The sequence below is a fragment of the Gopherus flavomarginatus genome, chromosome 10, assembly GCF_025201925.1.
Source record: "Gopherus flavomarginatus isolate rGopFla2 chromosome 10, rGopFla2.mat.asm, whole genome shotgun sequence".
Taxonomy (NCBI): Eukaryota; Metazoa; Chordata; order Testudines; family Testudinidae; genus Gopherus; species Gopherus flavomarginatus.
The window spans coordinates 22245563-22263085 of NC_066626.1; the positions used below are offsets into that span (position 1 = coordinate 22245563).

General features: G+C 41.3%; 1 protein-coding gene across 3 annotated transcripts in view; it reads right to left on the minus strand.

Moving 5' to 3' along the window:
• Positions 1 to 13028, minus strand: part of BMPR2 (bone morphogenetic protein receptor type 2) — a 188987-nt gene extending 175959 nt beyond the window's left edge. For 2 of the 3 annotated variants that reach the window (XM_050969572.1, XM_050969569.1), the window contains exon 1: positions 11888 to 13027. In XM_050969572.1, the coding sequence (XP_050825529.1) occupies positions 11888 to 11963 (76 nt within the window). In that variant the 5' untranslated portion in view covers positions 11964 to 13027. Of the gene's footprint in view, positions 1 to 11887 lie in introns of all 3 variants that reach the window. The other variant, XM_050969570.1, reaches the window with a different exon arrangement.
• Between the last annotated feature and the right edge of the window lie 4495 nt (positions 13029 to 17523).

Sequence of the window (17523 nt, forward strand, 5' to 3'; positions counted from 1 at the left end):
CACAATTTTCTCAATGCACTTTTAGCATACTGCTTGGGTGGTAACTGGCAAGACGATCAGGAATGTAACAGAAGGAAAAGTTTGGAGAGAGTCTCCGGTAGGAATGAAGACGTGATTGAAGGAAGGATAAAAGTGGAGTGTTTCATCTCTCACGGGTACACAGATAGTTTAACACTGAAAAGAAAAAAAGGACTGAAGATGTCATCTTCATTTCTCTAGATTTTAGGAATAGGTAGGGGGTGTCATCTTAGGTTTTCCCCTCTCCCTCTCACCTCACGCTTAGACCACAATGAAACCCTCTCACTCTTTTCTCTTCAGTAGTTAAAAAAATCCATTCTTTCCTTCCCATCTTAATATCCAGTCACTCTTCCATGCCCTAATCTTGTCCTCTTCATGTGTTTTGTGTGACTAATTAAGCCTTTCTTCCATCCATCCAAAAACATGCCTGCCAAAAATCTTTTCTTGTCCATCATTTTGACTATATGTAGATCTGCCCTAAGTCCTAATTTCTTGTCCTTTCTGTCAAGGCTCTACATCACACAGTCTGACAGCATTCTCTTTGGACCCTGCCGCTGCATGAGTAACACCAGTTACAACATCCCTTTCATTGTCCACTCTTACAATACCTCTGAGCTTTCTTCCATGAGATACCTTATGCTTGGAATCCACTCAAATTCGTTTGCCAAGCTACGTCCCTTTTTATTAAAAAAAATTTTTTAATTTTTAAATTGTGGAACCATGAAGATGTTCCTTACTGAATAGTTGCATACTCTTATTATTGTCATCATTCTCCTTCCTCATTCTTCTACTATAAATTTCTGAAATTCTCTTGCTGTCACATTATATTCAGACCACGTACTTTTCTGTGCATATTCTACATGTTTATTTTTGTGAGGCATACAGTACATTTTAGTGAGCTGCAAAAATAAAGGGCTCTTTTTGTTTGTTTTGCACACAAAACATGCTGAATTATTTCACTGGCCTACCCTTAAAATGAATGAAATTAAAGCTTCTAACAACATCATGAACAATATGTGGATCAACAACTTCTGACAGGAAACAAAGGAAGCAAAAAAAAATTTTAGCTTAACACTTGTAAATTTACTATAAAACATAAAGGAAAATATTTAGCAAAAGATTTTAAACAATTAGATAAAACCAATGTTTTAAAAAGGAGATTAGCCAACTAACTGCTGTTAGGTGCAACAGTGTGATTGTATAATACAACGGTTCTCAAACTTTTGTAGTGGTGAATCTTTTCACACAGCAAGCCTCTCTGAGTGCGACCACCCATATAAATTAAAAACACTTTTTTATATTTAACACTATTATAAATGCTGGAGGTGAAGGCTGACAGCTCACAACCCCCCAGGTGATAACTGAAGTGTAGTTACTACACTGAGGTTCTCAAACTGGGGGTCGTGAAGTTAAGCCAGATGTACACCAAAAGCCAAATCCGGCCTAGAGAAATTAAATAATTTACATTTAATGAATACATATTAGATGAACTATTTGAACAAAGGAAAGCGGTGCTAACGATTCAATATGTCAGCATAAAGTGATTGCCTAATTTGCGAATATTCAAATGATAATTAAGCAACAACAGATTAGTATGCTAGTCTGTTACCCAAAGGTCATAGCTACACTCTACAAAAGTAGCTATGTTTATTATAAAATGTCTCTACAGTATCTAGAATTCGTAATAGAGTCAGGGACTTTACTACATATGCTGTACAGAGAAACTGTACGAGGCCAACAAAATAGACGGCAGGGTGTTGGAAATAATTTCAGCATCCAACCCCCACCTCATACTATTGTAGAAATAAGCCATTTTCAGATCTTTCCCGCCCACTTAGTTTCATAGATTCTTTTGTACTAGTCCACAAACCACAATATGAACAGAGTATTATGAATTAAGAAGCTAAAAACTCGCTAAGTCTTACTAAAAGTATCATAAACAAGCTAGTCCCACAATACTAGTCATCAGTGTAAGCACTATAACTCAAAGTTTGTCTGCCGCTGAAACAGGAGACATGAAATATACATATCTATTTCAATCATGACAGCTGCTCTAGCTGCAGTTCCTTGCCTGAGTGAATACAGCAAGAAATTTATGTCTACATTACAATCAAAGACCACAGCACGGCTGCAGCTGGCCCAGGACAGCTGACTCGGGCTTGCAAAGCTTGGACTGCAGGCTTATAAATTGCAGTGTAGACGTTCTAACCTGGGCTGGAATCCAGGCTCCGAGACCTGGTGAAGGGGGTGGACAGGGCCGGTGCAAAGATGTTTCGCACCCTAGGTGAAACTTCCACCTTGCACTCCCCCTTGTGCCCCCGCCCTGAGGTGCCCTCCCCTGCAGCAGCTCTCCCCTTCTGCCCTGAGGCGCCCCCCTTGCGCCCACCCCCCCACCCTGAGGCACCCCCTCCCCCACCCGAGCTCACTCCTGCTCCGCGCATGAGCACCCCGTCGCTGCTTCACTTCTCCTGCCTCCCAGGCTTGCACTGCTTAAGCTGATTGGCGCCGCAAGCCGGGGAGTCGGGAGAAGTGAAGCAGCTCACTCCTGCCTCACCTCCTCCCCAAGCACGCCGTGGCTGCTTCACTTCTCCTGCCTCCCAGGCTTGCAACACCAATCAGCTTAGGCGCCGCAAGCCAGGGAGGCGGGAGAAGTGAAGCAGCCACGGCATGCTCGGGGAGGAGGTGGGGCAGGGGTGAGCTGGGGCGGGGAGTTCCCTGCGTGCCGCTTCCCCCTTACTTGCTGCAAGCGGCCCTCCCCGCTCTCCTCTGCCCCAGCCCCCTCCACCTAAATGCCGGCGGCGACCGGGGCAGCCAAAGATCCGGCTGCCGCGGTCACTGCCAAAGAAAATGGCGCCCCCCAAATCCTAGCGCCCTAAGTCGCCTAAATGGTTGCACTGGCCCTGGGGGATTTCAGAGCCCAGGCTCCAGACCAAGCTGGAACATCTTCACTGCTATTTTTAACCACACAACCCACCCACTCCAAACCCTAGTCAACTGTCCCAGACTCTTGAGACCAGTGCCACAGTGTTTTTTTAATCTAATATAGATGCAAGAGAAGAGCTTTAAGAACATCCAAAAGTAAGAAACTAACACTGTGAGGGTATCTATACCAACTTCCTTAAATAGCTGCTTTTACTCTTAATCTGATTGCCAATTAAAATATTACTTATATACTGAAGGTCTGCTCATTATCAGAGTATTTACTTTGCACTGGTAGTTCCAATATTCTGAAGGTTCACCAGTTTAACCTAGGATATCTCACAGCGCAAAAAAGTATGCCTGCTACTATTTTCAGTTTTATTTAATTATTACTATATTGCCACTATGTATCAATTCCATCTCAGAGGAATGAATAAAAATTAAATTAAAAGCTCTATTAGATTAATCCTAGAATAAGCAACATCCTTGTCTTCAAATAACCATAAAAAGAGAAAAAGAGTCTTAGTGATACATTCAAAACAAGTTTTACATTTAAAAGGAAAATTATATTTATGTTTGATCTTGAGTACAGATTCTGCCTTAACAGATAAGATCACTGGAAAAGCGTAACAGGTGACTCTGTGATAATATATTTAGTAAGTGTTTCTACAAAAAAAAAAATAAAAAGCAAAGATTGCTAATAATTTTAAAACCTAATAAGACTCATAAATAAGAGCTTCTGAATCTGTGCCTGCAAAACAAAAACAAAACAATAAAAACACCACACATATTAACCCCCCCAGAAATGCAGACCAGGCTTTTTCAAATCAGCAGAGCCTACTTGTACATGAATGGGGTATCTTCTATCAAAAAACACTGCTCTAGTTTTGGCTCACTCTCTTTAAAGAAGCACTGCAGAAACTGCCGGATATCTTTCGGCAGAACAACATAATATTGTGAATAAAATCAGTCCACAACTAACAAAAGCACCAGCAAAAGGTTAACAGTAGTTGGTCAAACATTCCATATCAGGACCCCATGTTATTTAATACATTAAATGATGTTGGGTCCTAAATTAACCATAACCACTTAAGAAAGTAATCCAAGTATCCTTGTGGTCCTGGAGAGTTAAATGAAAATCTCTGCTGAATGTGCAAAGATAGTCAAAAAATAAGCAAAAACATTAGGATACATAAAGAATAGGATCAAAAGATACTGAAAACACTATGTAAACTTGTTGTTTAGTCCCGATCTAGAATATTGTGTTGAGTTCTGATAATCCCATCTGATAAAAAAATATAACAGAAATAAAAGGGGTGTACTGATATGCCATGAAAGTTAGCCAAATGAAGAGATTTCTGTATAAGAGATGGCAAAAACTGGGAATGGATAAGGAGAAGAGAAGAGAAGACTAAAATGGGATATTGAAGGGTATAAGTCAGGTGCCCCGATTTATAATTTACAGTCTCATAATACAAGAATAAGTGAACATTCAATGAGATTGAAAGGCAATAAATTTGAAATTGACAAATGCAAAAACACAAACACGCTGTGGAACTCATTGTCATAATATATAGGCCAAAAGCTCAGTAAGATTTGTAAAAAGATTTGATGTTTACATGAATGGATCATATCACATTCAGATGTGTGTGTTAGAGAAAGGGGGAATAAATCTCTTCTTAAGGGTTATCCCCTCACAAGTTCACTAACAACCAGGTTAAGGTTATTCAAGTGCATATACCACTAACATAACTACAAAAGAACCAGGAAAATACTAGTTAAATCTTCATCCAACCCTTTCAACCTACAATTACGATTTCTTTGTCTCCACACGCCCTCACTCACATCCCTATTCACAATACACATACAACCTCTCTCTACCTCCACACAAGATGTTCAATCTGTTATTCAACGTCATTAGAAACTGATGTTTTGTATTTGTTCATGAGACTCAGTTGGGGCTGGGTTGATGGTAAGTGCATATTGTGTAGATTTGTAGTGGATGGTTATCTGTTGATGTGTACTGTGCTGGACGATTGTTAATAGAACGAAATGTTTGATTTTAATGGAAATAGTTTTAATAGCATTTATCATTTTGGAAGACACTGTTTATAAGTTTGCAGTAGTGTTATGTAGACAAGACATAGTATGGTGGCGTATTTTTTTTTTCCAGTAGCTCATGTTTGCAGTCAGTCAGTCAAGCAAGGGACAAGGATTTCAGACACAAGGAGACTGAGCAAAGATGTTGTGAAGGGATTACAAGGGAAAGGAAAGGGAGTGCAGTACACAGCCTCTGCACTGAGACATTCATGTGGCAGCACCATGGGGAGCACTACAGTGGTGCCTCAGCTCTTTGCAGTGCTGAGGGAGTTGAGTATCTGTATAGCAATCCCTCAGTGCAAAGGCACTAGGCTCCATCCCACCAGGACCCAGGTCCCTTGCAGAGCTGCAGACCTCCACATTCTTCCCATACATAACCTCACTCCCCCCCTCATCTCTACTACATCTCTACCCTCAAACAAAGCTCAACTCTTCATGCCTCCAAGTTCCCTTTTAATTTGTCTACCTCTCTTCCATCTTTATTCACGTGCACTCAGACTCTGCTCACTTCTGTGGCACTCTATACTGCTTGCTGCCCAGCCTGCCTTCAACCTCTGTGAGGAACTGACCTGGTGAATCATGTTGGCAGCACCAGAAACCAGAAGTGACAGACAGAATTTGACATTTCTGTCTCATCTTGGCATTGCTCCATTAGATTGTCCAGAATAAAGAGAGACTGACTCAGTGTTTAATTTTAAGATTTCAGAAGCCTCCTCTGCCGAAAATGTTACCAGAACGTGTGTAACAGAAATTTGGAGTTTGGCAAGGCTGGTTGTTTAGCTAGAAGAACCCAAAGAAACATTTAGAAACTGAGTAAGAGGGGTGCATTTTTAAAACATGCCCTCTGAATAGTAAAATTAATTGAAAGATTTATAGAAAATTCAAACATCTTGTGATGAATTATTGTGCCAAATGTGAAGATTAAACTCAACCAGAGCATAAAACAAAGGGTTTTTAATCCTATTTCACTTCCAAAATTTCAACGTAATTTTAGGGAGTTGCCACTGACACTGATAACAAACCCTCATGTTTTAGGGCAAAAGCCAGCCATAACTTTTCTTGTGCCTTCCTCTGAAACATCTCATAGTAGTAGCTGTACTTGACAAAATACTGGACTAGATGGACTAGCCTGATCTAGTATAATAATTCTTAATATTTCAATAGAGACTGCTGTATTCAAACAAGTTTATGGTTGCTTGTTTTTAAGAATAGATTATTTTCACTTCTTCCTTTGCTTGGTATTATAAAGGTTAATAAAACTGACAAATCTAAGAAAAAGAAAAACGAGCATTAGTTTCACTAAATACATAGGACCAGATAAAATGCTTACTAAGACAGTCAAAGCTGCAAGCAAGCTGTGCTCGTGTTCCTAAAAGGCTAGGAATCGTTATCCAGCATAACTGTTGTTTCTCTTTCATTCCAGGTTAAGCATTTTGTTCTCAATGGGATTTATGCAGCCATTCATAAAAGGCCCTTTCACACTGGCCAGGGAAATTCTATTAGCACCTTTCCAAGTAAGTCCATATTTAAGGCACACCCATCCACTTTAAATCTAGTAAATTTTAAACAATGAATTACAAGGCCTCCTGGTGTAGAACCCAAGCACTTCAATGAGTAACTCTCTAATTTCTGTAGTTTCACAGTCACATTTTAAAATGTTCTCTCTCCTGTTGCTGCATGAAAGACAATAAAAAGGGTACTGGCTTCCTGACTCTACAGAGGAAACAGCAAAATTGACTGTACAAATTGCTGGGAAAAAAGGCACACAAAAACTTTGAGAAAAATATTCTTTTCTAGTCTATTTCAGTTATATTAAACATTGGTCTTAATATGTAAAAAAAATTCAAATAGCAGTGAGGTTTTTAAGTTGATGTCCCTTTTAGGCAATATTTGCTAGAAAAGTAACACAAGGCCAGACAACCCCTCTTCTGCAAAAAAAGAAAAGCAAACATCGCAGAGGCTTGGCTCCAGTGAAAAAGGAAAACTCAGCTAAATTCCCCTGATCTCTTCGTCCAGGGCAAAGTAGTGAAGTTTGCCCTATGTCAGATGGAAAGAAGCAGGAGACTCAGCTACCCAGTTACCCCTGAATCTCTAGAGGGCAGGGCCATTCACACAGAAGCAGTGTCTGTGCACTGCTCTGTTCTCTGGCACCTGGGCAACATTACTTTTGAAACCACAGCTGACATACAGAAATCACCATTAAAGGAGAGGCTGGTACACTCAGAGTAAGGCCTCAGAAAAGTTAATCAACACCTACTTTAATGTGGGGGAAGGGTTTATGTACTAACATACCCTCAAGTGTACCAGTTGTATCCCTGAAGCAAGTAGAGTGGTTCTGCCTGCCAGGCTAACTCCCCTTGAACAAGTTCCCATCATCTACATATCAAAAATTGGATTTCCTGACTACTACTCAAATGAGAAAGGAAAGATCCAATGGTCATAGGTAATGGGCAGAGCCCTACCAAATTCACAGTCCATTTTGGTCAATTTCAGGGTTTATAGGCTTTTTAAAATCATAAGTTTCATGATTCCAGCTATTTAAATCTGAAAATTCATGGTGTTGTAGTTGTAGGGGTCCTGACTCAAAAGGGCAGGGGTGGAGAGAATGTCACAAAAAGTTATATGGCGGGGTGGGGTGGGGGGTCTGCAGTACTGCCACTCTTACTTCTGCACTGCCTTCTGAGCTGGGCAACCAGAGAGAAGCAGCTGTTCGCTGGGCAGCCAACTCTGAAGGCATCACCCCACAAGCAGCAGTGCAGAAGTAAGGGTGGCAATACCACACTATGCCATCCTTACTTGTGTGCTGCCACAATGCTGCCTTCAGAGCTGAGCCGCTGGAGAGCGGTGACTGCTGGCCAGGAGCCCAGCTCTGAATGCAGAGCCACCATCAGCAGCAGCACAGAAGGAAGGATGGCATGGTATGGTATTACCACTCTTACCTCTGCACTGGTGCTGGCAAGGCGCTGCCTTCAGCGCTGGTCACCGGACCAACAGCTGCTGCTCTCCAGCCGCCCAGTGCTGAAGGCAGCGCAAAAGTAAGGGTGGCAATACTGTGACTCCCTTAAAATAACCTTGCAACCCCTCTTTTGGGTCAGGGCCCCCAATTTGAGAAATGCTGGTCTCCCCCATGAACACTGTATAGTATAGGGTAAAAGCACACACACACACACACAAAAAAACAGATTTCATGGTCTGTGACGCATTTTTCATGGCTGTGAATTTGGTGGGGTCCTAGGAATGGGCACATCTATGGCAAAGCAGCAGGGATCTGGTGTAGACATGATTTCAGGCAACCACTTTGATATACAAGATCAATAGTCCACACAGGAGGACACCATCTTAGATCATGAGTCAGAAATACTGCTCACTAGAGAAACTGAATTTAATGGCCAATCTGTCCCACCTCTCTCAATTTCGCATTTGGAATAAAATTTTGAAACATGGAGGAAACTAACTTTCTAAGCAGAACAAGATAAGACTGCCTCAATTCATTCATTTTAAATTTTTAAAATGTTATTTTAATTGCTTTTAAAAAGACTTCAATCATGATACAGCTCCATCCATTTTAAAAGTACTTTAGCTTTTTAATATTAATAATTGAGACAAAAACTATGCAGATAAAGACGAATGGATTTCTTAAAGATATCCTAAAAAGGCACAAACCCATTTTTTTCTTTTTTTCTAATATATGCTGATTTTAATAATGTTAAAAAAAAATTGAAATGCAGGTCCTTGAGGATTATACATTGCAGATACCAAGGTAGTGAAACTGACTGACTTAGAGGGGAAGTGATTTTTATTCAGATTATTAAATAAATGTTAAAAAAAAAAAGTTTAACAAAAGCCACACGAGAAAAGTTCAAGGATTCAATACCCATTCCTCTTCAGTTAAGGTCTCGGGATATAAGAGTCATCCAAGAAGTCCCTCACAACAACAACAACAACAAAAGTGAAAATTCAATATGATTTATATTTCTAAAGGAAAGAAGTATGAGGAAGTATGTCAAGCCTTCTTTATACAAAATAAAACTAAATAAAAGTGGAACAAGCCCAATTTTTCCCTTCCCTTCATCGGTCATCTTTAAAGCCCCTATCAACGCTTTGTTGAAACTTTTTCCCCTCACAGTAGCATTACTCTTTAGAGGGAGGGCTATACAAATTTAATAGAAGAATACTAGACACTTACTAAGATCTGTAGAGATTTTATACAGGAAGGTGGTAGATTTCCTCACAATGACTGGACAGGAAGAATTCTGAGTCTTCAATTATACATATTTATTAGGCTCAGCAGTGTCATTTCAGAAAAAAATCACAGGGGGAGGGGGAATTGTGTCAGCATATAGAATATTATATGTGATTATATTATACCCTGCAAAGTCCAGGGGGGAAGAGAGAGGGCAAGAAATGGAAGGCATCATGGAGGATATAGACCTATGAAAAGTCAGGGAGGGATGGAGGGAGCCTTACCCCATAACAAATTAAGTCCCTGATTAGGTCTTCAAATGTTAAATGGACAGGAAGAGCCCTATCTCCTTTTCTGCATACAGTAGTATTCTAGATAAGGATAAACCAAAGACTTCTAATGCCGTTTATATTTGACTGCATTTCTTATGCTCCTAACATCTTCCCGTGTTTAGACTATAGCTGCAAAGGCCTTTACTGAGTTGTCCTCCAAGGATGCCTAGATATTTTTCCTGAGTTGATACTCAATTACTCATATACCTTATTAAGTTTTAAATTAAATTTTTCCCTTCACTGTGCATTACTTCACATTTATCAACAATGCATTTCACATACTATTGTCTTATCCATTCACTAGGTCAGACTAGTGTGGGACCATTAATGAAGGATTTCAGAGCTGCACAGGGCCAAAATTGCACTCAGATGTGAATGCACAGCTCCTACTTTTGGGGGGGGAGTGCGGGAGGGGGTCATTCACATACACACATATGGGCAGACCTTCACCTTGTGTGGTTTCCTATGTTTTTTTTTCCCCTTTTCTGAAATACACTGTTAACCATTCTGAAGCTTGACTATAAATTTATCTTAGCTAAATCTCAAAATATTAACATTCTTAGACATAGTTATCACCAAGACTTTTTAAGCGGTACAGAACTTTTGTATTGTACGTATTAATAGCAGAAGTATTATACAGCCATCATGTGAAAATGAGTTCCTATTCATGCATTTCACAAGATGACCAAAGAATGTGACATTACCATCAGTCTGTACAAGACAAACCCAGGACTGAAGTAGCAGTGATGATAACAGATCAGAATCGAGGTGAAATTGGCAAAGCTCACTAAGTAGGCTTGTAGGTACCTGCCTATCCCCTTCCTGGCTCAGATCAATGCCATTAAACCTTCACTCTCATCAGCACAAAGAAAAATTAACTCATAAAAGTTTAACAAAGTAATTAAATGAGAAACAAAAACTATTTTTTTAAGTTTCACATTTAAGGGACAAGGTTAGATAATGGGATATTTTAGAGTCATACACTTTTTAATACCAAAGCTTTTGACCTTGAAAGGTTTATTCTTCAAAGAAATCCTATTACCAAACTATCACAGAGAAACATGGTAGATAACCTAAAATGTCAAGGCCGGGCAAAAGTCAGGCTGATGCAGGAAAGTGCTCCATATTAACCATTTCAGTTCAATATTTCCCAAAAGAAAGCCTTTTATAAAATGGAAGACTATCCATTCTTAATAAAGCAATGGAGAAACTGACTGAACACGTCCAATTCACAGTATTATTCTACTAGCAAAGACAGATTATTTTGAACACTGACCAAAATGCATTAAAATTAAAAAAAAAAAAAGACGTGTGCCAACTGTCAATCTTCTTATGCCATCTTCACAAGAAACTGTACATTTCTCTATTATCCTGTATCTGAGGATCACATAGTAGATTATAAAAAGAATGCTGGGAAGATTGAGCATTCTACACTGGCTTCTGAGCGGAAAGAAGGATACCAAGGTATTATGATTCTTCCAAAAACTGCTAAAATCATACAGGAGATAGGAATAAGTATTAGCACTTAATAAACCTGGGTAACACTTCAGAGAGCTCCTTCATGCTGATCTGCCACAATGACCAAAAGCCAAAAGATGCAAGGGCTATATACTGTTTAAATTCCATAGCAAATTGTTCTGTGCATCTAACATTAAGCTTCCAATAATTTAAAATAGAGCATTTTTAAAAAAATATTAGACTTTCATTTACTGTAGGAAAATGAAACCGATAACATTATGTATACTCAGATCTTGCAGTATTCCTCATCATCTTGTTTTACTATTCTATAAATGACAACGGTGAAAAAAATTCAGACTTATTTCATATTTGTTGGAGCTTGAAACAAAATGTTTTCCCTAAAACAGATAAATGTTGCAGTTATAATGCCCCTAATAGCATGGATGTTAGTAAAATAAAAGATGGCTGTGCCCAAAGACCCCATTAGCAAGCAGACATAGCTCTTGCTTGTGATTAAATTGTATTTTTTAAATTCTGGCATTACCAGATCACAAAGATGTTAAACATTTCATAGAAAAAAAAATCACGCCAAATTATTCTTTAAAAAAAGGGGGGGGGGACAGCGAGAACCAGCCAATAACCAGCATAAGCAGACCAAGAGAAAATAAGCCTCAAATGCAGATTGGGTTCCTTTATACAATAAAGCATGTTTTATTCTCAAATATGGTCAGTAGGGCCTCACTTAAAAACATTATCACACTTCACTTAGACACATACACTACTTTTTAATGGGTCACAGACATACCGAAATACTGATGGACCCCACCCCCTTCCCTGTGCCAAAATGGCTAGTATATTACACCAGGTAGCTACTTACCAGCCGCAGTGCTGAGCAGCAGGGTGGCACTGGAGAGCAAGAGCACCAGCAAAAGGTGCTGCAGAGAGGCACTCATACCTGAGGAAGCCAAAAAAGGAGGCAGAAAAAAAAAGAATACCGAAAAGAGGATTTTTCTCCCTTTAAACAATCTTAAAACTCGCTTGGATCACAATCCAGTCTGGAAGGGCAAACGGCAGATGATAGGAGCTGTCTGAGGTCTTACTCCATTACACACATCTATCTTCATGCCTCGGGACCTGGCTCCTCTTCTTTCTAACGATTATAGGAAAGGGAGGTTTTGTCTCCAAACCAGGATGCATTTCCCTTCCCCTGGGTGAGTAGCTATTCTTGCGGTCACGCCGGAAACCCAGATTATTTCCCACGCAACTTCACGATATCAAAGAAGCAGCCAGGTTTAGCATGAAACATATCCAGGGGTGAGGAGGGGAAATGGATAGCCACGCTCCCCTCTGGTGCCTCCTCACTCGGCCCTGGGCACGCGGGACAAGCTGTGAAGACGAGTGGGGTCAGGGACGCTTCCCATCCCGCGGACGGTCCCGGTCTTCCTTCGCCGTCTGCGTGTCTCTTAACAAGGCGAGGTCCCCTCAGTCACTTCCATCCACAGGCTGCGCCTGGGCCCATCTGCTATCTTCAACCGCACAGGACGCGGGCGCAGCCCTGGCCGCTCCGAAAGGCAGGGCGCCCGCCCGGCTGCCTCCAGCGAAGCAATGGATCAGGCTCCAGTTCCTGCTCGCAGCCGGCCGGGAGGGCGACAGGAGCCCCTCTCCCTCCGTCTCCTTCCCGCTCCGCGTAGAGAGCGGCCGCGATGGGCGTTCCGGGGCTCCAGCCGGCGGCCCCGGGCTGTGGGGTACCCCCGGGGCGGGAGCGGAGCCCGGCGCCTCCCCACGGGCTGACTGCCGCACGCGGCAGCTCCTGGTCCCTGCCCTCGCCCTCCGCAGACAGGCTCGGCCGGGACGGGTGCGGGGGATTCACACGCGTCGCCTCCCAGCCCCGGCTCGCTCCCCGTTCCCAGCCCAGACACAAAGGGGAGTCGCTGCTAACTGCCAGTCTAGGCTCCCGCCTGGCCCCGCCCCGTGGGTCTCGTACCTAGCCAGCCCCGTCAACGGCCGCGCTGCTCGCCGCACGCCAGCCAGACACCCCGCTCCCCCCGCCCCTCAGAGCTTGAGGAGGCCCCTGATCATAGAGGTGGGCCTCCAGGTAGCTAGAGAGGGGCCGCGGCCCCGCCCCCTCAGTCTTTGTAGGGCGGGGGGGTTGGAGGAGAAGGGTGTTGACAGGGGAGCTTGCCGCGCCCCGCCCGCACCGCCATGTTTGTGGAGAATTGTTCGTTTGCCAGACTGCGGCCTTGAGGAAAAAGTGCGTGGGCGGGTGGGCTGCAGGAGTAGCTGGCCGGTTTCCTCATAGCAGTAGCGGCAGCACTGTGTGAAAGCATCTCCTGCAGGCCAGGAGCTCGCTCCTTCCAGTGTGCAGCAGCCCCTGGCTGAGACTTCCCGACAGGGATATTCCAGCGTCGTGTTCTGTAGTGAGAAATTAAAAAGAACAAGACAGCCATATTCGCTTGCTCCTTCACATCCATGGCTGCAGAGGCAGGTCATTTTCTGTGCGGGCTCTTTGCCTCCGGAGTGCACGCTCTTGTATACACACGGTCAGAGCATGAAGTTTTTAAACCTGGCCCCAGTGCAAAGCTTCTCTGTCCTCCCCGGGCACTAGGAGAGGGAGTGCAGTGAAGACACTTCTGCGAAACGTTGCTCTATTGTACCTTCATCCTCGTAACCGCATCCCAACCCACGTTTGTCCCCCTGGTTTCCATCAGTACCTGCTTTGTAAACTCTTGGGGACACAGTCTTCTTTGTTACTTGCCTGTACAAGTGCAATACCAGTATGGCCCTGACTCTGGACCGGAGTTCCCAGGTGCTTCTGTCACACAAACAGTAATAACGATAAGGAGGGGTAGGCTGTTTGAAGGGATATCTTTATTACAAATTCAACTGCCTACCCTTCATAAGAAACATCTGTGAGAGACATACACACACTCCTCCAGCAAAACCAGGAAAGACTAAAAAAAAAAATAGACAAAAGTATTTAAAAAATAAAAACCAATCTCTTAGATCATCTTCTTACATCATAATACAAAGAAAAAGCAAAACCCCAATGATTACAAAATAATTCCTTTGTAGTTACCTTTAAGCACTACATCGATTTTAAACTTCTAGTTCTGGCTTTTAAAGCCCTTGAAACTCAGCCCTGTCCTACATCCTGGATCTTTGTCTCCTGACATGTTCGACATCAAACTCTTTGCATCACCAACAATGCCAATAGTAATGCCTTATTCTGCTCTCCCTCAGACCAGTATCCATGCTTTTTTCCATCCTGCCACCTCTCTGCATTACATTTTCTTCCCAAGCCAGTTCACCAAGCTTACTGCTTCCCATTCAAGTCACTTAAAAAAAAAGACACTTCTTCCATGATCTTTAAAAGAAGTGAGTTTAAAACTTTTTTTAAAATAAGAAAGCCAAAGCAAATCCACTAAGCTCTTCATACCTCTGCATGTAATCTTTTTACCTTCTAGAATTTAATCTCTTCAATACAGACACTTAATTTTTGTCTAAGCATGTTAAGCATATTTTCTATTTGAAACAAATAATCATTGTTTCCCAGCATTAATATAATATTGATATATTTAAGAAGCACAACTAGGAACAGGAAATCAATACACAAAATTACTCGATTTTACATTATTTGTGAATTTTAAAATATTTTTACATTATATCTCAGATGTGACAGGAAACTCAACTCAGGCACAGCATCCTGTTTTTAGTGAAACCTGATGTTTTAAAATCATTTTTTTTCTCTTAGATTTTACTGAGTCAGAAGATTGAGGACTGAGTAATCTAAAAAGGAATCTGTGACACAGGAACATTGACTAGTAGTTTAAATATGTAACATTCAGCGTAGGTATTATCTTTTAATGTGCAAGTACACCACTCAATCCAATAACTTCTGATCTCAATTGGGAATATGGACATCACTGTTATAATAATGATAAATACATAAATACAAATGGGAATATCCTCAGACTTCTGAATTAGGTTTATATCTTCATTTAATACATTGTATAGGGCTTGTGCTGTACCTAAGTAACATTTTTGTATTTCTTTGTCCTCTTACTAATATTTTTGACTTATATAGTGACTTCCATCTGAGAATCTGAAAGCATTTAAAAACATTAATAAATGTAGCCTCAAAATTGCCACAGATCTTATGCAAGGTTTTCTCATTTTACAGATAAGGAAACAAAGGCTGTGTCTATGCCAAGATTTTTGTGAAGTTCTCCCACTATTGCTTTAGCTCTAATCTACACCAGTTCATCCATTGGTGCTAGCAACAGTGGAATTACCTAGGTGGTAGAAAAACAGCAAGAGATTTCCACACACAAAAAACAGTGTAGGAGGAGGGATTATATTACTTGCCCAAGGTCACAGCACGGCCCTGATCATTCTATCACACACAACTGAAGGGATGATCAGGCCTCAGAAGTATGTGGTAAAACTGGGGTTAGAATCAGATTAGTGCCTGATTCTCTGTCACCCTAAGGCCTCTTTATACTGCTCTAAAGGAGCTTTAAATGGGATGGAAAAGGCCTCTTAAACATACATTCTGCACACAAGGGGTCACCCTGTAAGGGCTCTACACCTATCCAACCTCAAGGCTTCTATAATTTATGCTGGGGCCCAGAATATAGGGAATACAAAAATGGATTAAAACCATCTTTGTCCTCGTCCTGTTCTGACTAAATTCCAGGATGGATGAACGAAGAATCAGGCTCCCAGGTTTCTAGATTCCCAGTTCAGTACCTTAAAATGGTATCAGAAAATGTATTATGTACAAATGATTCTTTTTTATTCAACAGTTTTGCTAACTATATGAACTGAGTGTCAAATGTGCTGATTTTGAAGACAATAATAAGCTTTCAGCTATTTTTTTTACACTACTCATGCCTCAGTGGCCAGCACAGATAAAATTAAATGGTCTGGATTCTTTCCTGGGTCATGTATTATCTACAGAATTTTTAACTAAGTTCCAATATTAGCATCTTTATTATTGCCGGTACATGTGTCAGAAACAACATCGTTTGACTTCATATTTCAAGTTGAGCTTGCAGGGCAGGCAGTTCAGAAAAACATGTTGGTTACAATATTTTTACTTCTTACCTGAACAGATTTTATATGGAAGTCAGTCAGAGACAATAAACATAAAACCACAGATTGTCATTTTTCACTGTCACTTTTCAGAGTTACAACCACGTTAACCACACGACCATTCTTCCTCTTATTTGTGGAAACAGAACTGTCAAGAAATAACCTAAAATAGTTTTACCTTCAAGAGAGAAAAAAAAATTACAGCCAATATTTTCATCGGGCTGAAAAAAATGATGTTCTTCCCTGGCTTAGCAAAAACATCTAACATAGCATGCTTTCTGACTAGCTATGCCCATCAGCAGAACAGTGGATAGCTCCGCCCTATTCACCAAAACCAATTTAACAATGTTTTACTCAACACATTTATTGCTTAGATGGTAAAAGAAAATTACAGTAATTTTATATATGATGTATATTGAAAACAAAGGGCTTGAACCTGCTGCTCTTGAAGCATAAATGGGAAAAGTCTCATTGATTGAAATGGGTGCAGGTTTGGGCTATTAATTAATACTTAGGGTTCTTACCCACAACCAAGCTGCTTATTTTTCCACTGATTGTGAGGAAGGGGGTATTTTTAGGAAAATTAAAGTGAGTGGTTTTTTGTTTGCTTTTTCAAGAGAAAGTAGGATTTTATACAATTTTTTATACAATTTTTCCCTTCAGTTATGTACAAAATTGGGCCTCAATCCTGAAAATAGCTTTGCATAGGAAGAGGCCTGTATCCTCACAGAAACCCACTGAAGTCAGGGTTTGGCCCACATACAGCTCATTTCAGGACCGGGAGTTTATTAGGCTCTCCTGGAGATGAGCTCCCAGTGAGGGTGGGGTGTGCGGGATTATTAAGACTCTTCCACAAGCAATATTCAGTTCTGCAAAATGGGTAAGTTTTAAGGGCAAGATTGTTACTTGCCCAGCATGCCTCACTCCCCTGCACAGCCTACCTATATCACTGGTCACAGTGCTGTGTAGAACAGGAACTGCAAAATTGCTACTTCTTCATTTTCCCTGGGAGTGGAGTAGGTGGTCAGGGCAAGGCCAGACCAGGTCAGGTCAGTTCAAGGAATGGGCTGAGTCTGGATTCCGCCACCCCAATGTACCAGCCAGCAAAAGGGAAAGTAATACACTGCTGGCCAAGCATCATAGCAGATTCTTTCCACAGCGGGGGAAACAGGGACCAAACTGTAACTCTCAGAATCACAGTTTGTTCCCTGATCTTCTCATGGAGCAGTGAAGATTTGTGCCATGCCTTCTCAAGGCAGATTGCAAGCTAGCTCTCTAAGTATTTAAAGCATTTAAAAAAAAATATTCTCAGTTCTTTGCTGTGGTGATGTTTTGTAAGTTTGAACTTTAAAAAGGAAACTCACTAAACTAGTATTCAGCAATAACAATGAAAAACCAAAGAAAAGTACTCAGGATAAC